Raw genomic sequence first — 26,908 nt, 5'->3', positions numbered from 1 at the left:
GCACCAGTTTAATAGTGCAGCTACAAAGAACAAACCATATGAGCAAGGGAGTAGGATTAAGAGCAGCCATGAAATATAATAGTTGTAGATGGAAGTGTGTACTGCTCTCTACAGATCCAGATCTCACTCGCTCCACTCTCGTTATCGTAAGCACCCTCTGATATTTTACCTCGTCGGTGGCAGCACGGCCATCGACAACGCCGCGATGCGTCTGTCTTTTTTCCTCGAGGAACGATTGTCGATCACGGAATACGATACGCGAAAAACATGAGGCGCCCAAGAGGAGTCTGTCAAAGCCAATGTCTATCAAGAGGAGTCTGTTCATGAACTGGAAGATACGCATGAAGGATCGTATCCTTAGGTACAGTACACCTCGATGTATGACGATGAAATAACGCGATGGAATCTCACAAGAGTTCCTTCTTTTCCCGGAATAGCGTGAGATCATCTCTTCCTATATCTACGCGCGGCAAGGAAAACTTAGCGCTCGCGTAAGTACGCAGTTGTTCTTGTGGTTCGCGAGGAATGTTTTCAGCGTTACTCGTATAACAATATCGCGAGCAAGCGGCGTAAAAGTAAAACGGCGTAAAGTCCACGTGAGATCCCTGAAAGAAAATATTTGTCGCACAAGAAAGTTTCGACGGCGACTCGATTAGCCGGCTTTGCTCGTCGTCCACGCGATTTCGCGCAACTTTGAACCCCGTTTAAATTTCCATCTAATCCCAGCGCACGGCAGCACACGAAGCACCGCTCTTGCATGCTTCTCGCAACGGTTTCTCGCATAACGAAATGTAAATACGACGACGCGCGCTCGTTGCGTAAAGCGCCGCGAGACACAAGCTTACGCGCGAGCGGCGCAACAAAGCGCGCAATTATCCGTTGATTACTGCCGACGTTTAACAGGTTCTTAGGTAACTGCGGCTCTGGCGAAACAATTCCTTTCTTCACCTCATTTCTCACCTGAGCCCATAATCTCGCGCGCAAGATACGCAAGATTGCGTATCGGGCTGCTTCGTTTTTCTTATCACAAATGTCGCCGCGCGCTGAGTGTAAATTGCTCGAGACTTATCATCGAGCGACGTTATTCGCCACAATCCATTCATTGGAACGGAAGCTATAACGGGCTGCGATGAGCAAGCACCTCTTCAGCAGCCGGGCGATGGAGGAAGTCTCGCTAGTCACGTTTGCGATTCGCTCGCGATCGGAGCGGTCGATTTCACCGGTGCGACGAGAGCCTGGCGGTTCGCCTCGCTCGCTTCCCGCGAAGAATTTCGTGTCTTTATCGTCCCGCGAACCGACTGACACGGGAATACACTTTGGCGAATAGAGTATTGCACACCCGTCTTATCCGCGATAAGATTTTATCACCTTCCACCCGAAGAGCGCGTGTTATGAGTCGCGCTGGCCGTTATTCACGCGAAATTAAAATAGAATTTTTTGCGCGAGTTGATAACTAGCTGCTAATTAGTCGCCCTCTCCTCCCCCTGTCGAGATGGGAAACGGACAGTTCAGAAGCGGTAATTCCAGAAGCTACCATGAGTCTCGGATGGCCGACAGGATGTAAGTCTCTTCGCTCATTCGCGTCCTGTTCTCTCCCAGATTTCTAAAAACCGTCTTAACCTTTAGAGGACCGGCATTTTTTCTTTAAAATTTGCAATTTTTTTCGCGGAAAATTTATATATATATTTTTGTTTGTTAGTGGCTTCTCTATAGGAACCACCCCGGTCCAGAACGGGACGGCCAAAATAAAAAATTTTCAAAATTCGGATCTTGGCATTTTAAGGGCATTTTTTTATATCGCAGATCATCATTTTTATATCAGATTATCGAAATTTTACAAAGAAAGACAATTATTTACCTAAAATAAGTCTATATTACTATAAGTAATCTCATACGGTAATAAAACTTTCCTTTAGCATAATCCAGAGCTAACAACGTGGACGTAGAAAATTATGTAGCTCCTTTGTTTCTTTATATTCTTTGTTATTTTAAAATTAAAAAAATTTTTTTATTTTTTTATAATTTTTTAAATTTTGGTTTTAAAAAATTTTGGTTTTGAAAATTATTTTATTTCAGAAACTGTTTTTCTGTATTTTTTACACTTATTTGTTACTTTTAGAGTGATTGTTATCACGCACTGTGCGCAATCGAAACTCTAATAGTGTTGTGTGCTGATTTTATATAATTCTGAAAGTGGATCTATTATAAATAAAAACGTACTGAGATGCAAATTACTGTGCAGTTAAAACGTGTACTTGTTAATAAATGTTTACTTACAAGTAAGGTAAAAATCACACGGACACATATGCAAATATATTTTTAGAGCACATAAATATCGACATAAATGTATAAATAACTATAATATAACTATAATTTAAGAAAACACTGAATGCCGATTTATATGTGGCTCCTATAGGAGCCACCCCGGTCCTCTAAAGGTTAAGGAAGTTTTAGAGGCGTCTAGAGAAGTAGGAGATATCCGAAAAGAACAGAACGTCTTTTAAACGAAATCCTTCTCTATTCAAAAGCGCCCTGAAATTTCTACCGTATACGAGCAGTCTGAATGTTTGCTACAATTTAATATTCTTCATTTGACGAAGCCCTAAACTTAGGATTCGGGATACACAATGGGTTGAGCATGGGTTGACGGACTTATGACGCTAGATTTTTGTGAGCGTATAAATTTGCAAAACATCTGAAATCAGCAACATTTACTCGTGCGTATTTTTCCGCACGCGCCACGACGAATGCGGGAAGCAATCTCTGACTAACACTGCGTCGCCGTTTTCCTCGATCCTGGCGGCTCCGAGCGCGTCGTTGCGGTGAAACGTTCCGTCCGATAACTCGAGCATTTCCGCGAGTTCGCGAAGAACCTCTCCCTCGACCCGGAGGAAGAATGTCGAGAGACATTCACTACCGGTGGAAGCGCGCGGGCCGCACGATTCGGCCTTTCAGAAGCTCACAAAGACGCTTAAGCCCGTGTCACACCACAGGTTGAAGATCAAGGATTGCGGATTGAAGATTGAAATTTGACCAATCGGAATAAAGCGAATCAAGACCGTTCGTTCGTTGATTTGTCGTTGAAATCTAAGCTTCAATCCGCAATCCTTGATCTTCAATCCGTAGACCGTGTGACACGGGCTTTACGCCGTTTCGAGGTGCCCGTTCGCGCTATTCACGCGCGAGATTAGGAGCTCTTCCGCCAACAACGGCGCTTTCTCTATTTCGCCCAGCTCGCAAACGTAGTACGTCCTCCTTCCTTTCAACGCGCGATCACGTAGGTAGGTACGCCGTTCCTCTCGCGCTTAGAAAGCGCGACGAGGCGCGCCAGCTGACAGAGTCGTCGCGTCGGCTGCGCGCTTGTTATTATTGTTTGTCATCGGCACGGCATTGTGATAACTCGGCATGACGATAAGAAAGCGCTGAGCAGCCAACGGCCACGCGCCGCCCGGCGCGTCGGACTCACATATCCGCATTGATTTGTCGTCGGCCTTCACGCTCGTGCAACGCAGGGAGGGGGAAGTCGATAGCAGTAGCAAATTACTTCGAAACCGTCGCTGTGCGTTACATGCACATACGAATGCGATACGTAGATACACGCGTCACAACACGGTACTCGCGTCGCCGAGCGCGACTAGACTGGAGGATCGCGGCGAGAAGGCAGTTCGTGCAGAGAATCCGTCCGGATGCTCGCTCGCGCGATGTCCTCGAGACAATTCCTGCGGCCGCTCGGCCGCCGATTCACGGACACGGAGTCCTTGCGCACCTGGTCAAGCGGGCTGCGTTACGCCGCCCAGGACCTTGAACCTGATACCTGCCGGCGGCGTCAGCTGCGCGACGACGACAGGTGAAGCGAGCAGCGCGCGCCGCCAAGTACGACAATCGAATTCCGATACGACGGCGCGCGATCCTTGCGTCGTTTCCTATTCCGTTGACTTTTACTCTTTGTCCGATTGCGCTCGGCTCGGCTCGCGGCTGGCTCGCGCGCCGCCACGTCGGGGCGGTTGATTAATTAGGTTGCCGCGCGGTCGATTAATTAAGGTATCGCGCGCTGTGCGATGGCTCGATCGAAGTTGCATTCGAGTGTGCATCCGAGGTTGTGAATTAATTTATTTGTCGCCGTTTCTTCTTCGTTCACTCTCCGTGCTTTCCTCTCCCTTCTTCGTGCAATGACGTCTACCACGACAATTATTTACGATCGCTCGGCGAGTAATACATAATTAATATGTAAGGACACACGACAGCTCGGTCAAAGTTACTCTTCCTCGTGGATCGTCGCCAGTGGATTATTCTGTCCCGTTTGTTCTTTAATTTCGATTTCGTTCTTTCCAGTCTCTGACTCTCTCTCTCTCTCTCTCTCTCTCTCTCTCTCTCTGTCCTTCCCTCCCTCCTCCTCTCTTCTCTGTCAATCTTTTTTCTTTGTTTTTTTATTCTAGTGTCTTTACGACATTATGTACTACCTCGGTAATTGTACTAATTATCGTCTTTCTTTCTTCCTCTCTCTCTCTCTCTCTCTCCCTCCCTTTCTCTCTTTTTTTCTTATTCTGGTATTACGACATTGCGTTCTATCCCGGTAATTGCACGAATGATACGTAGTCGCAGCTCGTGATTCGCCGTAAACTTTAAACTTTGATCCAGCCGAGGCGGAAAGATGGAAACGCTCGTCGATCGATTCTGACGGGCCGCGTCGCAAACTTTGCACCCGTCGCGACATGGTGGGGACTCTAATGTTTCATCGAATCGATATCCGCGATCGTTTGAGGACAGGTTCTGCGCACGCTCTCGGCGGCGCGTAATCGGACGCGATATATTTTCGTCGTTCGATAATCGCGCGACGCGCGGCTGCGCGAATCAACACGCGTGCGCCGAGTCGTGCCTCCTCTCAGGTGCGTACCCACCTTCTAGATAAATGGTAATGCTGAAATAATAAATAAAGCGTATACGAAACACGGTGGAAGGTGATATCGTTCGTTACGAAGAACGATACTTCTCGCGTGATTCCCATCGAAATCATTTTGCCCCCTGCACAATGATTTCGCGCGTCGTGTACAATCAAACCAATCACACACATACGTACAATATCAAATATTAAGCTAAACGTTTAACACACACGCGACGTCAATTACAGTTTCGCACGAAATCCTCGCTACGTAGAGATCTGTTTCGACTTTGCCGGCGAGTTTTACAGCTGAAGGACCGCTTCGTATACACCCGCAATATTTCATATGAGAGAGCAAAAAATCTTATACCTACATGTACATTCAACTTTCTTAAAAAAAAAGAAAAGAAGAAAAAAATTAGGCAATAAGAGAAACAAAAGATACGTCCCTCAGCCGTTTGAGATCGAATGTAACTTTTGTTTCTCACTCGGACTTGGCGCGCCGACAGATACGGCGGTGCTCCTTAATTCCCCGCACTCTTTGATCTCGCCGACGCGACGTTACGTCAGCACGTCACTATTGCGTCCTCTACCCTACCGGCGTACCGTCGGCCTTGCTTTTGTCCCTCCACTCCTGCTCACCACCGGGCGTTCGCTCACAGGACCCACGGCGGTAGTCAGCCCGTACGCAGCAAGAGCAAAACATCGATCATGTCGAGCTTGGAGCGCGATCAGCTGGGCCAACGGGGTAACGGCGACGCGCCCTGCGTCGGTCTTCTACGCGGCCTCGACCACATCAGGGACCCGCAGCTCAACAAGGTAGGCTCGTCACGCTTGTCACGTAACGACAATTAAATATCGCCCGCGCGATAATCGGACAATAGTTAAATAGCGCCGCGCGTTCGATGTTTGCGCGTGGCGAAAAACGCGTCTATTATCGACACACTCTCATATTTATTGCCAGTGTACGAAAATCTGTAAGTATCAATATAAGCTATATAGATTTTCAGTATTGACACAGTAGATATCGGAACGCAGCCATGATCGACGGAGCAAGTGACGAGAGAATTCGCGAAGAGCCACGTTGGGGAAGTGCCATGAGAGGATCGTTAAAACATTTATTTTGTTTTATAGCACGACGATAGATAAGCGAGCTCGCCGGTCGCCTCGTCGGTTCTCAGTCGAAAATTTCTTGTCGACTCTCGCGCATTGAGTTTCGTCCACGAAGCAATGTCGAGGGGAATTTTTCGAGGCGCTCGTGTGTTTCTTTCTATGAAGACCATGCTACGCGATAGTCGTCGGCGGGATTCCGATCGATCGCTCGAGGGTAGAGCCGCGTTAGCGGTTTTCTACCATGAGACTCTACCAAAATAATGAGGAAACAACAGGGAGTCGCAACTTTCGAACGCGTTTATTGGTACGCGATAATTATCAACGAGATTATAGCTCGATCGATAGCCACCTGTTAACTCTCACCTGGACGGGCTTGAGTTTGCGTAAGGCGATACGATTGATCGCAAAGCGACGTGAATTAAATCCGAGTTTCGATCTCTCGAGCAACGCGCGTCGCCGCTATTTAGGCCTTGACAGACCGAATTCTCCAAGCAACAAAAGGTTTCCGCGAAAGATACTTTCACCGGACACCCGAATCTGATCCACGGGAACGTGTGATCGTGCAATTTTTGAACTCTCGTTATTCCGTGCAAAAGAAAAAAAGGAGGAAACCCGCGAGGAATAAGGCATCTGGGACGCATGCTTAACTCTGGACGTCCTTGTTATTTCAGCATGTAAATACGAGTATTTAAATTTTCAGCATAGAATATTCGTATTAGGGGCATATATACATGCCTTTAAATAACAAATTCGCCAATAATTCGAAACGTGATAAGAACGCTATGATTCGACGGCAGATTTAACATAAAAAAAAAAATATATATATATTCCACGTTGAAAGTTCAACTTAAAAGCCAAAAATAAGAATGTCCACATGTTATCAGCATTTTTGCCTTAAATGTATATCGCGCCATTGATACTTTTACTTTACAAACATTTATACGAGACGGAAACTAGAATATCTGAAAACTAAGATAGTTTCACTTCGCGTCGAAGAATTTTCAGCCACGGACGAAACATCAGAGCGACCAAATGAATGTCATACCATGTTGCGAAAGAAATCACATTTCGAAAAATTTCGATAAATCGCGAGCTGTGATTTATGCGGATTGACGCATGACACGTGCGAAGGAAATTCGGCGATTTCCTTCGCATGCGCTAGCCGAGGGAAAGCGCGTTGCGTGAAAATCACTAACGGTTCGAATGTGATAAGAATGCTATAATTCGACAAAAAATCATAGGATGGCTGTGCAAAATATAGGAGGTGGGGAGTCCCTCGTGGTAACGCAGCAGCACCGCGATTGTGCGCAGTCTCGGCAGTGCGTTTGGTTGTTCGCTCGACACGGCCCTGGGCCGTATTATGACCTTATTTACCAAATTTTCGCACGAATTTGGGTGGGTCCGTTCGCGAAGTCCCCAGGACGAATTTTGACAGGTGAAGGATCGGCGCAAGTGATCCGATCCTGTCGCGCTGCCCGAGAAAGACAAACGCCCAGATACACACATCGACGATAGTTCCACGCACATATTCCATTCTCAATTTTTTTCGCGAATAAAGCGCCATGGAGATTGCCAAGGACACATTCTCATAGATAAGAAATTAGCACAGGTTACGCGAGTGATTAGAATTCGATCGCCAGTCTACGAAAATATATTGTTTAATATTATCGCCCGTCACGACTCGCTCGCGGCTAGAAACGACTTCGGGACGTTTTCCGATCGGAGATCGCACGCTCGTCTCGGCTGTGTTCAGCGAATACAACGAATGACCGAAAGACTCTTGAAAGATGGATGTCGTTGTTACAGCTAAGAGCACACACCAAAATCATATGTAATTTTTCTCGAACAACATTTGTCCGAGTGCAATTGCAGTGTTCTCTGAGCGCAGTCCTCCGCGATGACGTTCTCGTTTCACGAAATGAACGAACGAACGAGCGTGCGTGCGTGCGTGCGTGGGTCACTTGCGGTAGGTCACGGAGTCACTTTATATTCAAGAATTCTTAGGGCGGCCTCTATCGATCCGCGCACGCCGGCCGAAGGGATGCCGTGCCGTCACGGGGAGTCAAGAACCCCGGCAACCGTTTCCACGGCCGGTTGTTTGTCGCGGGATGCGGAAATTCGGATGTGCGAAAGTTCAACGGTAGATATCGGTGAGAGTGCTCCGTGATGAAGGAGCTGAAGGACTGGTGGTGCCTCGTGCCAGAGCAGGATCGAACGCCGCGCATCCCCGAGGCTTTGCTCGCTCTGGATGGAAGGGTATTCGTCCTGCTTGCTTGTTCCGTGCGGTTTTGCAACCGGATTCGCACGCCCGAATCCTCCTGTCCTCCCGCGGTCCTCCACGGGACGAGGAACTCGTTTTCCGCTTTTTGACGCTCATCGGATTTTTTAACGGTCACTCGCCCTCCCACCCCTCCCCCGTTTCTCCCTTTTACAACGTCGCGTGACCGTTCTTTTAACATCGAGGAAATGCCTTTTGTATTGTGAAATTGTTTGTGGGACTAGTTTACGCTCAGTCGACGAAAAGTGAGTTTCAAGTCTCATTAATTGTTTTTTTTTTTTTTTTTTAATACTCTTCGTGTATAATTGAATGCGAACGCGCGACTTGAGTATCGTTTTATTCCGCGCAAACCGTAAGTTTCTTCAAAAATAGCAGCGAAGAACATTTCCGCAGATAGCCTTGTGTTGTTATCATATTACTCATACCTGGATATAGACTTATCTCGAAGATCCCGTTAAAGGATAATAATATGTTTGTTTCTTGACCGTTCGGGAAAATAGTTTTAAGCAGCGTGAATATCGAAAAAAAACGTATTTATAGCTGCCTGCGGAAAACTTGAAGAAAAGATGTAATAATAATATAAAAATTCTTAACGCGTTGTAGTTAAATTGCATTGAGAGCATTTTCATACATTCATATTCTTCAAAAGCAAAGTTCGAAATTAGAGAAACAACTGTCTCCGAGAGAGAAAAAATTGTTATCAAGCATTACGGCAGCGAGTGCTGTCGTAATGGAACTTAAATAGAAATTTTGATTAGTCATCTATCGAATATGCAAACTAAGAAATGGTTTGATACGACCGTCTCGGTGGAAAAATACAGGCTCGGCGTAACGAGCGCGTGAACCTATTGAATTAGATACAATTGTGAGACAATTGTATTATACATTATTTAATTAATTGTATTATACATACAATGTATAATGTATAATAATACAATATTCATCGAGGTAATCAAGTCTTTCACATTTTGGAGGTTAGATATCAAATTTAATTAGAAAATTATTATTAGTCAATATTATTCATGTATGTATGAATGCTCCATATTTCTTGAGAATCAATTTTACATAAAAAACGCGATGTAATTATCACCGCGGTAGATACGTTATCTGCATTTTCATTGGACGAGTACGAGATGTAATATTACATTGTTATCGAGAACGTATCGATTCTTATCTATTTATTTTCTTTTGTACTTTTTTTATATGGACCTAGATAACTCGTGTCGCGCGGCAAACGTGTCCGTATTGTACAAAATTTGTTTCAGAGAGAAAAAGAAAGAAAACTAAAGAAAATAATTAAATTGACGACTGATTAAACATCGAATTTCTCTCGACGGGAATTTTCGAGTTAAGAAAGAGATTCTTGCAAAGGTCGAATCGAAGATTCGCGAAAGCGGAGGGGAGCGAAAGCGGAGGACACGTTCGCATCTCGTTACGTAGTTTATCACTTGTGAAAACGGGAAGTGCGAGTTGCATGATATTATAATATCACGATGCAGCGCGAATTGACCTAGCCAAAGGAAATGCAGCAGACGTCTCGATCGCCGGTGTGAACGCGAACAGAATTCATTTATTGTGTTGCGCGCGTAAGTAATACGTACGTAACCCCAAGTCTTTCCGGGTGGCGGAAAGTAATGAAATCATCGTGAGAGAAAGAGAGAGAGAGAGAGAGAGAGAGAGAGAGAGAGAGAGAATGCGGTTCATCAACCGCGGTTAAATAACAAGCATAACAGGCAACGAGTACAACCTCGCAAATCACTGTGGTCTTCGATGTTTGACGTTTCACTGATTGAGACATTTGTCACGTTATCGCGCTATTATTTTATGTCGTTACGTTGTTCCGCGCGTTCGCGGCTCGACGATTTTTCGGTCGAGAGGAGATAAGGGGACAAAATAAGGGGACTGGAGAGTCAGATTGCTGAAAAATCGTGTTTGTTTTTGATAATATTTTGTGACGAACTGAATAAATGCGCAAGAATGAAAATTTTAGATATATTCATACAACGTATGAAGAGTAGAAAAATTTTGTTTATTAACAAATATTCATGTAAATATACGATATATATAGCTGAAATATACTCTCTTTTTTTTTCTCAAGTTGTCGTTTCTGCAGTAATATCTGGGCTCTCGATGGTCCGAAGCGAATTTTAGCTAGAAATCTTGAGGAGGCTTATCATTATCCGGTGAACCACTACAAAAAAGAATCGAACAAAATTAACAAAATGGCAGCTATTATTACGAAAAAATTCAAATTTTTCAGTTCTTTCACAATATAAAAATTAATATCTCGAAATGAAATATTTTGATGTAATTGTCCATAGTTTATCTGAGAGCCAGATGAACAAATATTATTGCTTTAAAATTTCAAATCGATACGAAGCTCAGTTTCGGAGAAATCATTGCAAAAAGTTGAACAATAAAATTTCGAGAAAAACGCGTTTAAAATTTACGTGGACGTATATTTATATGAGTATTTGTTAATAAACAAAATTTTTCTACTCCTCATATGTTATATAAATGTATCTAAAATTTTCATTCATGCACATTTATTCAGTTCGTCACAAAATATTATCGAAAACAAGCACGATTTTTCAGTAATCTGACCCTCCAGTCCCCTTAATGTACGTAGCCGTTCCGCTCGTGAAATCTCCGTTTTCTAACAAAAGATACTCGTTATTCTCTCACATCATGGTGAGTCGTGATTATTGCAATTTTGCAAAGCGAGAGAAACCTCTAAGATCTAAATTTGAGTGAATCTTTTCGCCAAAGTCGACGAAGTGACGAAATCAAGTGAAAAGGCTTGTTCGTGGAAAGGATTCGACCCTCAATCACCTGTAATTTCGAAAGCACCGAATTTTCTGCGGCACACACCGAAGCGCGAACGACAATTAATTAATCGTTCAGCCATGTGCATCGCGCGTATAATAACGCTCGTCGATATAATTGTCGATGCAATCGATGTTAATCTATCCGCTGCAATGAGGGGGAAAATTGCACGCAAAATGCGAACGAGCCGAATAACCGCTCGATTTCAATAACGGAACAATCATAACGCGTTTGTGACGGTGCCGCGCGTTTAATCGGGCGACGGTTCAAGGCTGATCCGACTGATCTGACTAAACATTCACTTAAAAAATCACTGGCAGTGTCCCTGTTTAAGATATAACCATGTCACTCTGTCAAACACACTGTGTGCATACACCTCTCCGTCCATAGTTCGTCCGAACATACGGAAACTTCTTTTATTCATGCCACATCGCGATTATAAATTGCAAGTTGTGACCTATTGCGTAAAACGCGAATGACGTTGCGCAACGCGATGGATTGTTCGCGAGAAACGAAGAATTGAAGATGCGGGGCTGTTAAGCGTCGATCCGGCCGCTCATAACATTTGCATTTCTCTAAATCGCTTTTTTATTACCTATTTTATCGTACCTATTTCTGGCTGCTGTGTGTGTAAATGATTCTCTCCTTGTATCTATCTCGACTTCGTCTCTCGTTCTTTCGCTTTGATTCCTCCGTGAGATCTTTATTTAAAACTCGGCCCCGTTCAATTTTTATCGTCTTTCGCGTAACGCGCCCGTCGTAACGAGCTCGCTTAAGCGCACCACGTTCATCACTTCGTGCCGCGGAACACAACGCCGCGAGCGGTTGCGCTGGCGTATTATCCTTGATGGTGAAATGTAGATCATGGGAAGTAGCAGTCCCGCCGAAGGCGGACACGTGTCCGGATCGTCTCATCGTATCACCGCGTGCGTCGACCAAGGCGCTCGCAAAAATCGAGGTGGAACGACCATCAGCTGATCGCCTTTCACACGCACTCGCGAGCTCATGAGCGAGCGTGGCGTCAGCCGAACTTGCCTCGTCTCTCCTCCCGGATGTGATCGTCCGAGCGACATCGTCGAGTAGGGATGCCGATCTTTTTCTTTTTTTTTTCAAACAGATCGATCTAAAGATCGATTCGAATCACGAAGAAAAGAAGAATCGGTTTGTAAAGAATCGATTTGAATTCGGTATGCATGCAAAGTGAACTACTCATTAAAGTATACTATCCGTCAAATTTCTACACTCTAAAGTAGGCCTCGTGTAATTCATATATAAGTTTAATATGACTTAAAGAAATTAAACAGACTGTACTCTTTTGGTTGTGTCGTGTGTGGCCACAACGAGATAGAAGAAGATCTTTAAATCTTTATGCTATGAGGATTTAATTAGTTTGATTACAACAGATCAATCCAGGGTTTTTAAACGTTATTAAATAAGAAATCACGTTTACTGTTATATGCATATACATATATATATATATGTATATAATATATACTATTATATGGAGTGGCTGTGATTGGTTCGCGCGTTCCGTTCCGCTGAAAATTTTCGCCCGTGGGACATCGGCCTAAAGGCAATGTAATGTGCATCGTGCAGCCATTAAGTGAGTTCAAATATTACAACTAAAAAGAATTAAAAAAAGAAAACCTATATTACTAGTAGAAACTGAAAAAATCGTGTTGACGATTTTCAGAATTTACAGATTCGCCTCTTTCGCTAAGTCGACTCGCGAGTCTTTTCGCAATTCATCATGCGGCAAAAAAAGCGCGGATTGCGACCTATCGCGATATCTTGCGCGAGAAAAAATGGCGTTTTCGTTTCTCGTGACACACTTGAAATTTCTGCGAGCGAAACTCCAACAGCGAAATAGCGAAAGTAACAAGTTCGAGACCTCTCTCGAATTCGTACTCGTACTTTGCGCGAGGAACTTGGAGAGTACTAGAGATGTGCGAACTATTCGAATTCGAATCGAATCGAATCGAATCTAATGTAATTCGATTCGATTCGATTCGAATCTGAATCCCTATGATTCGAATCCGAATAATTCGAAAATTTCGAATCGAAGATTCAATTACGAATCAAATATATTAGCGTGCATTATATTTGCATGCATCAAGTACAAAACGAGACATCCGTATGTTTGAACCCTTAACTTGTAATTAACTTAACTTATAATTAATAACTTAATTATAAATTACTTTAAATATTTAAATATATATTTTACTTTAAGATGATATATTACAATATCAATATCCCCTTTCATATTAAAACCTTCCATCATTGTGTGCATGTTTAATAGTCATGTTAAATTTTTTAATGATTCGATTCGATTCGAATTCGAATGAAATTTCATAGATTCGATTCGAATTCGAATTAAAAAAATGAGATTCGATTCGATTCGACATAAAAATTCTTGATTCGCACATCTCTAGAGAGTACTTACTTTCCAATCAGCGACGAGCGCTCTATGTCTACGATCTCTACACTCGAGCTCGCTCACCATTTCAGGGTATGGCGTTCAGCATCGAGGAGAGGCAGATCCTGGGCATACACGGTCTCTTGCCAGCAGCTGTGAAGACCCAAGAGGAACAGTTAGAGCTCTGCCGTCGTAATCTCGAGCGCTACACGGATGATCTCTCGAAATACATATACCTCATAGGCCTACTGGTACATTGAACAAGGCGGTTGTGTTATCTCCACCATCGTCGTATCATTCGCGCGCAGAGGAGACACGCTGGTCGTCTCTCCTCCCGCCCCTTCGCCTCTCGTCAGGCCTGCAGCCCTCTCTCTCTTTCACACTGACGCACGGTCTTGTTTCATAGGACAGAAACGAGAAACTCTTCTACCGTTTGTTGTCAGAGGATGTAGCCGGTATGATGCCGCTGGTGTACACGCCGACCGTGGGTCAGGCGTGCGAGAAGTTCGGCCTGGTGTATCGCAGGCCGCGGGGCCTCTTCATAAGCATTCACGACAAGGGCCACGTCTACGACGTCCTGAAGAACTGGCCCGAGCTGGACGTGCGGGCGATCGTCGTCACGGACGGCGAGCGGATACTCGGCTTGGGCGACTTGGGCGCTCAGGGCATGGGCATTCCCATTGGGAAGTTGTCGTTGTACACCGCGTTGGCCGGCATCAAGCCGCATCAATGTTTACCCGTCACTTTGGACGTGGGTACTAATAATCAAGTGAGTGAGGATTTGTTGTTCACGTGACTCGTAAACCACGAAGAAATTCGCGGTTGGTGAATCTCTCTCCGGGAGTAGACGCTCGTTGTACTCATAGACTCGCGCGGTGCTTGACAGATAGAAGGATAGTCCAAACTTTGGTCACAGAGAGAGAGAGAGAGAGAGAGAGAGAGAGAGAGAGAGAGAAAGAGAGATATGTCTGAAAAGTCTCGAGCTACATCTACGCCTAGCTTTCACGCGATGTGTAGGACAATGAGCACCTTACGTTCATCTTGCAGAAATTACTGGACGATCCTCTGTACATCGGTCACAGACACAGGCGTGTCACCGGCCAGGACTACGACGAGCTGTTGGACGAGTTCATGCAGGCCGTGGTGAAGCGATTCGGTCAGAACACGTTGATTCAATTCGAGGACTTCGGCAACGCTAACGCCTTCAGGCTACTCACCAAGTATCGCAACGACTATTGCACCTTCAACGACGACATTCAAGGCACCGCGTCTGTCGCCGTTGCCGGCTTATTAGCCTCGCTTTGCATCACGAAGAGGAAGCTCTCGGAGAACACGATCGTGTTCCAGGGCGCCGGAGAGGTAACTGTGTTGAAACACTTGTTCCAGTACACTTAGGGTAACTTGCGTAAGTTGCGGCAATGCTATTAACAGCGCGTTCCACGATTCTCCAATCGCAATCAATGACGACGTAGTGCTGCTTCGGATCGTGATTAACTTCCAAGTGTTACATCGCCGCGTGAATTTGATAGAGCTTGGGGCTCAGCTTTCGCTTCGTGGTCGAAAAAGCCGTGCATCTTCGTGCGCGTTCGTGTGAAATGTTCTTACTTGAAAATTTGATATTCAGTGATCACATGATCGCATCGATCGGAACAGCGGTAAATCGTGGAGCAGCCGTGAACGATTCGACATCCTCGATAAGAGACAAATGAAGTTTAAACCAAACTGAAGCAACTTGATGTAAAAAGATGACTAAAACTTAAAATCGCTCGGTCAGGCGTCATTAGGCATCGCCTCGTTGTGCGTGGCTGCCATGCAGAAAGAAGGAGTGAGCAAGGAGGAAGCTAAGAGCAAAATCTGGATGGTAGATTCGAAAGGACTGATTGTGAAGGATCGTCCGCGCGGTGGGCTGACGGCGCACAAGTTGGAATATGCGCGCGAGGGCGAGCCGAATGACACTCTGTTGGACGTTGTGAAGATGGCCAAACCGTCGGTCATCATCGGTGCGGCTGCCATCGCAGGCGCTTTCACGACGGAAATATTGCAGGAAATGGCGCGAAACAACGAAAGACCGGTCATTTTTGCTCTGAGCAACCCGACAAGCAAGGCAGAGTGCACTGCTGAAGAAGCATACATCGCTACAGAGGTTTGTAAACTCACTCGTACGCAACAATAATGACGTTCACACAATCGCGTCGCACTTGGAAGATATCTTTGACGAGCTTTCACGACAGACTTTTTCTTATCCTGTCTCAAGAGAAAATTCAAGGGAAATATTTCTTTACCATTTCGGATCCACGATTGCGTTGCAAAAGCGCGAGTCAGCGTAGAGCGTCGCGAGGATACAGTCTTCCTTGACACAGCAATTTCCGCTGGGAACATGCATTCTCGCGCGTGCAATTACGAGCTGCTGATGAAGCTATTTGAGGTATTTAATCGATCCGTCGTTTGAATCGCGCGCAGGGAAGATGCATATTCGCGAGCGGCTCGCCTTTCCCACCGGTGAAATACAACGACAAGATCTTCCATCCCGGTCAGGGTAACAATAGCTACATCTTCCCTGGGATCGCGCTGGCCGCGATATGCGCCGGCATGCGTGTAATTCCCGAGGAGACTTTCCTGATCGCCGCGAGGGCTCTCTCCGAGTTGGTGTCGCAAGCCGACTTGGACAGCGGCAATCTTTATCCGCCGTTGTCCGACATACAGAAGTGTTCGATGCGCATAGCCTGCGCGATCATGAAGTACGCTTATGAGAATTGTGAGTACACAAATATTACGTAGCTCAACATTATCGCTATTATTACAGTGCAAATCTTGTCGAAGTGTGTGTTTTAGTAAATCAGAGATATTAATGAGCGATAGTAAATCAGCGATATTAATGAGCGATTATCGGGTTTCAATTTGTAATGTAAATCTCTCTCTCTCTCTCTCACACAGCGCTGGCGACCGTTTACCCAGAGCCCAAGGACTGCGAGAGCTTCATCAAGGCGCAACTATACGACACGAGCTACAAATCATCCGTGCCGCCCGTATATTCATGGCCAAGCTTGTAATGCCTCCGAATAATCCAACGAGGTTTGATTTTGGGTCCACGAGCGAGAACACACGCATTACACATGCAAGCGCGCATATACACAAAAGTGTTCTCGGCAATTGTCATCAACGAATTTCGCTTACGCTAATCCCTAAGAGCCTGTTGATCGGGCTTACTTTATCCGAAGTACCGAAGCGTCCGTAAGAACGTGACTATATAGTTTATAAAAAGAAAAAGGGCAAAAAAAAATAAAAGGAATTACTGAGGTCGCAAAACTGAATTCGCTCATATTCGATGCGAAGCAGCGTTGCTCGCGAGTGTGCGTCGTCGATCGACGAGCGTAACGGTTTGCTGGCTGAACAAATAAATCTTGACGCTGATTTGAAAGAAATGTATTTATTGCTGCTCGTAATATCGCTTTTCGCAGACATCCCCTTTTCGACGAGCAGCATGTGTAACATTCGTCATAATTCGTAGATGTAGTGAAAACCAAGGTCAAACTTTTCTCTTACGCGGATGATGATACGATCATGCAAATCAAAGATTTCTGTGACTAAAAAAGGTGGGGGTGGGGTGGAGGGGATAGATCTTTGCATGTGCGAACACACGGCACACATCCTCGATTTATGCAACTAAAATCTTCGTAAAACGGAAAACTTGGCTCTACTAACGTACGGCAAAATTTTACTGGGACTTAGGCCAGAAATAGGAAACCGTCGACGGTGAATTAGCGAGACGAGAAGTGAAAGTAATGATGAAAAATGTCGCAGATCCCGCGTACAGTTCGACAACGAGTCACAAATCAAGAGAGTTGATCACGACAGTTAGACACGTTCGAGTGCGGAGAGAAGAAAAAAAAAAGAAAAAGAAAAAAAAAAGAAAAAGACGCAGAAAGGATCGCTGAGAGAACATCCTCTAAGATAATGATGTGTATTCTTATGTTTTAAAATGTATTGTAATTCACAACGATGAATTGTGGATGATACTCCTGACACACTTACTCGCTCCCTCCTTCGTCCGTTCGCTCGTTCACTTTCTCTCCCTCTCTGTCTCAACTCTACCGACATATGTACGCGTAAATCTACCTGTTATATCACTAGTTCCGATTACTTACTGCTAGAACACGTTCGTGGTCGTCAATTCATAACGAACAGATTATTACAAACTGCGGACCCGAGGGTGATCTTTACTCCAAACTCGTTATCGTGGATATTATAACATGGTAATAAATTTAAGGGACAAAATGTACAGAGCGCTTAAAAAATTGTTTACAATTTGCGGGACTCTGTTACGCTACACTGAGCAGACACACTGGCCTTTACACGCGCCAGTAACAGGGACCTCGTCATCGTTTCATGATCATTTAATCCGTGGTAAAAGCAAATTGCAGACGCAACCATCAAGACCAACCTCTCCTTTTTTTCTTTAACAAGCGAGTCAGCGGCCCCTGATCGTTCGTCGTCGAATACACTCGAATTAGCCCAAGTTCCACCGCACTACTGCTATCCCTACGTACGCATAACTCCGCTTTCCGAGAGATCAAGCGCGGATCATGTCGTGAGAAATTTCCAAAAAAATTTAATCGATGTCTTTACATGTATGCGCGCCATTCTAATAGCCTTGCACATTACATCCTTGAGTTTCGTTGCTACGAAAGACATGTTTTCATGAAAACTAAAGATATCAGAACGAAGACGTAGGGCAGTAGTGTCGTTGAAAGTGGAGTGTCTGTCCAGTAGGGAAGTCGGTCCCTTTCCTAGCTTCATCGAGAGAGCGAGTGTGATCGTTCGTGGGTCTGTTGAGAGTCACCGGCTGCCCGCGGGTCAGGCAATCTTTGAGATGCCGGCAGAGCATCGAAAAACGAATGTGTCAATGAGTCCTTTAGGGTGATGCGTTGCGAAGGCTCATACTCTAACATTCGCTGAACGAGGTCAAACAATTGACGATGTTCTTCGTCATCTGATAGCATATAGCGCTGTAACAGACGAAAAGAAAGTGTTACGGACTTACGAGACGCGCGTGATATCGTGAAGCTCGTGTCAGACTTCTCGTTGGCGATTAAAAATATACTTACGATCGAGAACTCATAAGAATTTTAAAGAAAATTTTGGCAGATTCTTCCCGGCGCAATTAGCGCTGCTGATGTCCAATGCGTCGATTCAATATAATTTCAATCCCCGACGCGCGAAGCGCGTTACGGATTCAAGCCCGACAAAATTACTTACGTGCAACGGCTTGCAATTGTCTCGCACGTATCTGCCAGCTGAACTCTTGTCGTCCCAGTCCAGCTTGCCATGATAGAAGTATTTGGTTTTGGTCTTACGCGCCATGCGATGCGGTATCGTGCCAAGTATACGCTCCATCATCGCCAGGTGTTCGCGATTATCGTGCGTTTGGAATAACGTGATGCCCAGGTATAACTCGAACAGGATGCAGCCGATGGACCAAACGTCGCAGGGCTGAGACCAACCCAATTCTGCAATTCAAGAGAGCAACGACGTAACCCGACCGAGCGTGTGATATAACGCGTGTGTACGACGCGCGCGTGCAGCCGGCACGGATATTTTCAGAGAGATGCTCACCTAAAATTACCTCAGGCGCTCTGTAGTGTCTCGTGCTAACGATCGTACTGTGATGTTCGTGATCGAACGTGGCGCTGCCGAAGTCGATGAGCCTGATGTCGGTTCGCTTCACGCGTCTCACATCCCTCCGCTTGAAAAGGAAGAGCTTTTTTGAAACACTTTAGAATAGTGGCTTACCCTACATACTATGTCGAAGCTCGCAGACCAGTGGTCGACGAAAGGAACGGGCGCTAACGAACGAACGTGCGGACGACAGAACATACCTTTTTACTGTTATACGTGCTGTCGTAGTCCGAATCGACGAACAGTATATTCTCCGGCTTAAGATCCGTATGCGTGAGCTTGTTGTCGTGCAAGAATTTCACCGCGTAGCACAGCTGGTAGCCCATGTGCCTGACGTGTTCCAACGGATACGGCTGATAACTGTTGTCCCTCTACGAAAGACAAACCTCGGTTAATGTCAAGTCGGGAGGATTGTTGTTGTCCTCGTTGTCCACGGTACCGGTGGTGTGTTATACTTACAAGGAAATCGAAAACGCTCAAGCCGAGCATCTCGAAGGCGATGCACATGTGTCCGTGATAATTGAACCAGTCGAGCATCTTCACGCAAAGACTGCAACGCGATGAATAACAATTAGCGATCTGGATTACGCATCGACGACGGACGACGTTCTTACTTGTGTGTGGATTGGAATAAGCGGGCAAATAAATGGAAAATAATTGAACACAGTATCGATCGACGAGTAACTCTATCTAATACTAACTGCTGGCCTTCGGGATCCTTGAGGGCGATCTTCTCCAATGCATTTATCTCCAGTTTCGCGGCTTCTCTGTACTTCTCCACGTTCTTGATGATCTTCAAAGCCATCACATGATCCCTGCAACATTCGTCGTCATGATTCACGGTACCGGGAAAGAGCGTCACACCAATTCAAGATCCAGCGTCCCGAGAGGAGACGGGGAGGCGAGTCGTCGCCCACGAGAATAGGAAGAAGAGAGACGCTCTCACGGCGTCGTAAAGAGCGATCGCGTCTGCCGGCATCGTCGTTGCCATCGCGAGAACCGTGATTCCGTATTCCGCTAAAGAGATCCAATTCGCGGCGGTCGGGAAGGCCCGGCTCGGCCCGTAAAACAAAGTGCAAGGCCATCCTATTATTGCGACCACTCGCGCGTCATTTCGTGACAGCGCCGGACGGCTATTTCTGCGCCACGCCGAGACCACTCGCGCGCTCGCGCTCGTCGCAACGCGCGCGCAGCATTTAGGATTTCGTCTCGGCGCGCAAAACGAGGATGACGTGCGCACTCGCGCGACGGCGAACGCGACTGCCGAGGGCGAAACGGCAGACAAAGAGTCAGAGAAAAAGAGAAATATATGGAGAGGAGTAAATATTTAGATAAAGAAATATATATATATATATAGAAAGAGAGAGAGAGAGAGAAGGGGGAGAGGGAAAGAAAGAGGGGAAGAGAGAGGGGGGGAGAGAGAGAGAGAGAGAGAGAAGCGAAGACGCACGGGACGCGAGAGATAAATTACCTACATACTCGTGTGAGCTGGCACACTTACATTTGCTGGTCCTTAACCTTGACAACTTTTCCAAAAGTACCCTCTCCTAGGGTGGCCAGTACTTTATCTGCAATGTAAAAATCGGGGTAAATGCCGTGCGAATACGGGCCTCGCGGCCCACGGAGAGCGCTCGCCCGCGTTGCCCGCGCGCGCGCTGCCGGCGATACGGAGAGGCGCACCCTCCCGCTCACCTTCGGGCGGGTGACCCGCGTCCCGTCGCTCTCTACCGAGATAAGGGAGACGGAGGAAGGCCCGGCGGTCCAAGGAGAACCGTCGCGCGCGGAAACAAAAAGGGGGAAAAACGTCAGAGAAGAAACACGGGCGAGGCTCTTCCGCGTGGGCGCTCGGTCGTTCTCGTGCCGGCTTTATAATATCGTATGTCACGCGCGCGCGCGCGCGCGCGTGCGCGGCTTCGCCATAACGAGCAAATGAAGAACGGTAATCGTGGCGGAGAGATTTTTACCAATGACATCGAACAGAATCGCTGCTCTTCTAGAGCACCCTGCGACTGGGTTGATAGCCCTGACAACCGCGCGTCGTAGATACGTACGTGCGTACGAAAGAACGAACGAACGAACGAACGCGCGCGCGAGACATGGCATTTACTGTCGATCGCGAGAGAGGAGGAGAAGAAGAGGCCGTCTCTCGTTTTTCTCTCTTCTCTTTTTCCTCTCGTCGTCCGCGGCGCGGCGCGACGCGACGCGTAGGCGAGACGTCGAGAGAGAGAGAGAGAGAGAGAGAGAGAGAGAGAGAGAGAAAGAGAGAGAGAGAGAGAGAAGATAACGGCGAACGGGACGCCCGAGAGGAACGACAGTGTGAACAAATGAGCGAACAAACGCGCGAGAGAGTAAATGCCAGGTGTCCTCGCGCGGGTATCAAGAGCAAGAGGAACACGTCATCCCGAGGAGGACGTATCGAGGAGATAGCGCAAGCGGACTTTCGTCTCTTTTCTGATTCGTTTTTTTCTCCTGTTACTTTTTTTTCTGCTTTACGCTTGTCTTTTACATCTCTGCTCCCTTCCTCCGACTGTCTCTGTCTTCGTATCGTCCTCACCGTGCCGCGAGAACTGCGAGGTTTGCGTGTCTCTCGAACAGGAGCCGAGAAGGACGAGATGAAAAACTCTTTATTTGCGCAGACTTCCCGATAATCGTCGTCGTCGAGGTGACGAGCTCCCTAACGTACCGTCGAGACACGTGGTGAACGCCACGACGTCACTGCTACTACTAATCTTAACTTTTTTTTTTTCTGAAATAAATCGTTAGGCAGAGACAAACAGATAGAGATTGTTCTACTCTTTTTTTTCTCTTTTTTTAATCTTTTTGTCTTTCGCGTATTTATTCCGGCTTGTAGCACGCGGTAGCGTTTGGAAAGTTCAATGAGGAGAACTCTCGATCGCGCAACGCGTGCTGACGCGTCTGACAAATGTGCGGACTAACGAGTGTATTATCCATATAAAAAGTGTATCTAGTATGTCAATGTATGCGCGTAAGTGTACATTGAACGACGCTCAGCGAGAACATCGACAACATCGACAATGTAATTAGCGCGTGAGACTGTAATTCTTGTCGTGGTGTAGAGATTGTTCCACAGTATGTAATGCCTACTGTTTAGGCGGGGAGAAGTGAAAGAGAAAGAGAAAGTAAGGAAAAAAGAAGTGTGCAACAGAGAAGAGAGAGAGAGAGAGAGAGAGAGAGAAAGAGAGAGAAAAAGAGGCCTATTGTAAAGATTAAAAATTGCATGATAGAAAACAGTAAACGAAATGAAAGAGAAAATGAAGTATCACAGAGAGACAGAAATGAAGTTGAGTAGATAGAGGCATATAGACAGACAAACAGACAGACAGATCAGAAGAGAGTGATACAGAGACAGAGAAAGAAAAATGAGAAAGAGAGAAAGAGAAAGAGAGACAGAGTATGGGCAGATACCGCAGATAACCGTCCGATCGATCGATCAATCAATCGACCTGAGGCTTTGCTTAAATCTACTACAATGAGTGTATTCACGTATTCACGAACATCTATTTGCCAGGGTGTCGCCGGATTGGTAAACAAGGTGGCCGTCTTCGTCGTCCTCGACGGAGGGCGGTCGTGGGCTCTATTCGGGCCGGCGTATCAGTAATCGACGCGTGCCAAGAGAAGGACCCAATCGCAGGCCGCGGACCACACCACCGATGGTTCGATACCCCGTTTCGCGTCAGTCAGGCCGATTCGTTATCGTCGAGTGGAAGCGTTGAGTCGTGGCCAGAGTGTAGTGGTTGGCGTGTGAGTACCCGGTGAATCGAGCGCCGTGTTGTGGTAGATGGTAGTAGCCAAGCCGGTCACATCCGCGTCCACGTGGGCAGCCATGGGATCGTCGTCGTCGTCGTCGTCGTCGTCGTCGTCGTCGTCGTCGTCCACATCAGGAGATGAAAAGAGAAGAGCGGCGCATCCACCAATCGTCCAGGTAACACCACCACGTGTCATCCATCCAGCGTCACCACACCACCGCCACCACCACCGTCGCGAGTCGACCGACAAGACCCGTGTAACACGCGGCAGAGGACGTGTGTAAGCACGGGACGAACGTACGAGTGTGTCGGTGGGGGTAGGAGGGTAGGATAACATCATGGGCATCATCATCAACATCGTCGTAGTCGGTCATCGTCATCGCCACGGCCATTATCACCATCATCATCATCATCATTATCAGCATCATTATCATCATCATCAATGTTCATCATCGTGATTGTGATTATGATCATCATCATCAGCGTCATCGTCGTCATCACCATCGCCATTATCATCATCATTATCGTCGTCATCATCATCATCATCATCATCATCATCATCATCATCATCATCATCATCATCATTATCATCATTATCATCATCGTCATATTATCATCACATCATCGAGTGAGAAGAGATAGAGAGAGAGAGAGAGAGTGGCCAAATCGATCCGAGCGCCCGCCAGTCGACCAAAGTGAGTGAGCGAGAGACCAATCCGTCGTGTGTGCCATATCCACATCCACATCCATATCCATATCCATATCCATTCCATTCCATTACAACGGAGATGGTAACCCAACAATCAGAGAGAAAGGGGAGAGGGCAAAATGGTTTGCCAAGTCAGAAAGTTGCGGTTACGAATTTACCATTTTTTATTTTCGGCACAAAGCGCGTGACTATGTACCATTCTTTTTTTTTCTTTGTTTTTTATCTCTCTTTTATTTAGTTTTGTTTCACGACACTCGTTTCCCTACCCTTTTTTTCTTTAACTTTTAATTACTTATTCGTTTGAGTTTCGTTCGCCTTTATTTTCTTTTTTTAATATTTTGCCTTTAATCTCACTCGCCTACTCGCGCGTTTTACGTATAACCCGTGTTTTAAAGACCCGATTATGCGTGTGCCTCGAAGAAGAATCCCGTCTCGGACACGCGCACGGCTCTATTGTTGGGCTTAGAGCACTTCTTACGGCATCAAACGACCATGAATGCGCATTCTAAACGTAACGCAGATAGATAGAGAAAAGCAGAGAGAGAATAATGTGCGTTATGTACATGTACAAATCGCGGCAAGGTATATGGCAAATGATTTTTGATGACTATATATATATATATATATATATATTTTATATATACATATATATATATATACACACACGCATGCATTTTTCTACTCCATTATAGATCGGCGATTATTCTACGAACGATACGGCGAATTGTTTCTCGTTTAGTCGCGATGAGGGATAGAAGAGAAAAATTGAAAAACTAAAAATGAAAAGGAAAACGGACGGTTTCTTCGAAGTGCTCATAACGCGTATTTTTCGTTTTCTTTTTTTCTTTTTCTTTTACGGTTTTATCTTTTTGTTCTTTAACACGCTCGGAGAGATAGCTCTTGTTAAATTGTTAATTGCTCGATAGATCGTCAAGTACTTACGTGTGCGCGCAAACGGCTGCTCCACGATGACCGGGAGAGATTGTCCGATCATCGTGGGACAGAGCCGTTGCGACAATTACGGCATGGCGACACTGATCGACGATCGGATTTTTCGATCCTACCTTATCGAGAAACACGACGCGCGAACAACGATCTATCTATTGCGGATCGCCGATCGCTACTAGATCATTACTCTACACACGGTGGAATAAAACGGAAAGGAAGAGTGGAGAGGCAGGACCGCGTATACTCTCTCGTAATTCTCGCGTGTGCTTCGTCGTCGAGACGGCAGCAGTCATCTAAATCGCTATAATTATCACGATGTAACTCTGCAATTCTTTATTTTGCTGAGGTGTCGTCAAATTTTTTTTCAAGTACTGCTAGCCGTTGGCGCGCTAGCGTGTAATCTTGGATCCTCGATAAACGCGTGACAAAATAGACATTTTTCTAAGCCGACTGACGAATGCGTGACGAATGTGAATCGAGTCTTAGCATCGATGTAAATAGCGCCTATGTCGTGAATGCATTTCACTCGTGGAACGCGACTCTCCCAGAGTCCAAAGGAACCGAATCGAGAAGCTGATCTTCTCTCGAGCCTATGCCTTCAAACCTATGAAAAGTAAAAATTGCTCTTCAAAAATATCAAACATTTTATCCATTCTGTGAATGCTCCATTTGGAAAAAGAACTCCTCTTCCTATCACAGCTGAATCCGACTCTGCTGCGTTCATCAGACTTCGGACTTTGTCGGAGGTAACGACACTGCACTACCGGAGGTAGTTCTTTCGGCGGCTCTGACCGAGTCGCGCGTGTCAACAATATCAATAACTAGTTAATCAGACCGATTTTCCGCCGATACTCCGGTACCACGACAGCATGAAGATGAAGGAAGAGAGGAGGGCGCTAAGAGGAGAGGAGCTCGCACACCACCAGCTGCACACGCACCACCTTACACACAAAATATAAACAGACGCACGCGCACACACGCACGAGGTAGGCAACAGGGAGAAGGCGGGAGGACGACGACGACGACAACAACAGCGGCGGCAACGGACACGCTCTCTACTTAAAACTGCGCCGCTTTCGCAAGCGAGCGAGCGAGCGAGCGAGCGAGCGAGCGAGCGAGTGCGCGCGACCAGCCCGGGTGCTGCGGTTCGACAACTTACAATCGCGTCGTGGACCGCGTCCACCACGTTGCTAATCGCACTCGCGCCCGTCGACGCTATCACGGTGCCCCCCTTCGACGCGTTGTCCTTGTGATTGTTATGCTGCTGTTGCTGCTGATTGCTCTTCCTATACTTGCTGGCAATGATGTCCGTCGTGCTGGGACGCGCGTTCACTTGTCCGCCCGACGCCAACTGGCTGTACGCGTCCTCCATGGCGACGTATTTCAGGATCAGACTCTGAATCTCCTTTCGCTTGGCCGCGCGGTCCGAGATGGTCGGATCCTCGTCATCCTCCGCAAGCGCGTCGTGCACGCTTGGGACGTGATCGTGATTCTCGAGGAAAGTCACTTGCCCGTCGACGATCGGCGTCTTGTCCCGATCGATCGCGACCTGCGACTTGCCGCTGTTGGCGAACGCCATTGGGTCGATCTTGACCGGTCGGGACAGTCTGAGGGAGGTCGAGTGTGCCTCCAGTTGCTCGCTCTTGCCGTTCCGGTGCAGTCGCACCTTCCGGCTGCGCGTTTCCGCATGGCCGGACTTGTGTCTGCCGTAACGGCGATAAGCTTCCGAATTCAGCAGAGTATGGCGATCAGTGCGGGTATAGGCGGGTGTCTTCTCGCGCCTGGGTTCCCGGCCCATCGCCGAGCTCACGTACGGGTAAGCTTTCTCGCTCAGCAGCACGCTCGTCGGACTCTTGATGATGCTGCGCGTCATCGAAGGCTCCAGCGTCTTGTCGTCGCGCACGAAGGGACTGTCGTCACGGTGATAATAACTGTGATCACGTTGCTCTTGCTTGCGGGAATAGTCGCGGACACTCCGCTCCGAGCCGTCGACGTGTCTCTTGCCGGCGTACTTGTCCAGGATCATGCTGTACTTGTCCTCCAGGCGACTTCGCGTGTTACCAAGTCGACCGATGTTCGGTGATCGCCTGGCGCTGGCGCCTCCCACACCGCGCTCGTTCAAGGTGGACGTCCCGCGCACTCTCGTGGTCAGTTTCTGGAGCAGACTCGTGCAGGAGTCGCTCAGCATCTGCGTGACGCTCGTCGTGGTGGACGAGCGAGCATAGCGACCGCGAGTTCGCGAGGTCGAACTATGTCGAGAGGTCGACATGTTGTCGCGCGGCGCGAATATGAACAT

At 46.7% G+C, this 26,908-nt stretch overlaps 2 protein-coding genes across 5 annotated transcripts; one reads left to right on the top strand and one right to left on the bottom strand.

Annotated features, from left to right (window-relative positions):
- The first annotated feature begins 284 nt into the window (after nt 1-284).
- Men (NADP-dependent malic enzyme) lies at nt 285-17,512 on the top strand. Of its 4 annotated transcripts, XM_011148335.3 has the most exons (9): nt 285-361; nt 438-491; nt 5,542-5,698; nt 13,605-13,763; nt 13,919-14,281; nt 14,560-14,871; nt 15,287-15,655; nt 15,973-16,267; nt 16,447-17,512. In XM_011148335.3, the coding sequence occupies exons 1-9, from the start codon at nt 300-302 to the stop codon at nt 16,560-16,562; spliced, it is 1,887 nt and encodes a 628-aa protein (XP_011146637.1). In that variant the 5' UTR covers nt 285-299; the 3' UTR covers nt 16,563-17,512. The 4 variants fall into 4 exon arrangements, with proteins under 4 accessions (XP_011146637.1, XP_011146639.1, XP_011146638.1 ...); XM_011148337.3 differs by lacking the exon at nt 438-491; XM_011148336.3 differs by lacking the exons at nt 285-361; nt 438-491 and adding an exon at nt 1,170-1,560.
- Nucleotides 17,412-26,908, bottom strand: Doa (CDC like kinase darkener of apricot). Its single transcript, XM_019843342.2, has 9 exons — nt 25,772-26,908; nt 22,705-22,783; nt 20,690-20,756; nt 19,890-20,003; nt 19,648-19,738; nt 19,389-19,559; nt 19,126-19,270; nt 18,769-19,019; nt 17,412-18,518 (listed from the first exon to the last, which is right to left on the bottom strand). Exons 1-9 carry the CDS (start codon nt 26,906-26,908, stop codon nt 18,306-18,308), a joined length of 2,268 nt encoding a protein of 755 aa, XP_019698901.1. The 3' UTR covers nt 17,412-18,305.

The sequence above is a fragment of the Harpegnathos saltator genome, unplaced genomic scaffold (genome assembly GCF_003227715.2).
Source record: "Harpegnathos saltator strain DR-91 unplaced genomic scaffold, Hsal_v8.6 scaffold126, whole genome shotgun sequence".
Taxonomy (NCBI): Eukaryota; Metazoa; Arthropoda; class Insecta; order Hymenoptera; family Formicidae; genus Harpegnathos; species Harpegnathos saltator.
The sequence above is the reverse complement of the archived record's forward strand: the minus strand, read 5'-3'. Positions and strand labels throughout refer to the sequence as shown.

What these genes read in the sequence shown, in the direction of transcription:
- Men (XM_011148334.3), top strand. Translation starts at nt 3,687, where the DNA reads ATGCTCGCTCGCGCGATGTCCTCGAGACAATTCCTGCGGCCGCTCGGC. An exon ending in TATACCTCATAGGCCTACTG is followed by an intron (nt 13,764 to 13,918) that starts GTACATTGAACA and finishes CTTGTTTCATAG; the next exon opens with GACAGAAACGAGAAACTCTT. An exon ending in TGTTCCAGGGCGCCGGAGAG is followed by an intron (nt 14,872 to 15,286) that starts GTAACTGTGTTG and finishes TCGCTCGGTCAG; the next exon opens with GCGTCATTAGGCATCGCCTC.
- Doa (XM_019843342.2), bottom strand. Translation starts at nt 26,908, where the DNA reads ATGTTCATATTCGCGCCGCGCGACAACATGTCGACCTCTCGACATAGT. An exon ending in CGACACCCTGGCAAATAGAT is followed by an intron (nt 20,757 to 22,704) that starts GTTCGTGAATAC and finishes TTTACATTGCAG; the next exon opens with ATAAAGTACTGGCCACCCTA. An exon ending in GCACGTATAACAGTAAAAAG is followed by an intron (nt 19,271 to 19,388) that starts GTATGTTCTGTC and finishes GTTTCAAAAAAG; the next exon opens with CTCTTCCTTTTCAAGCGGAG.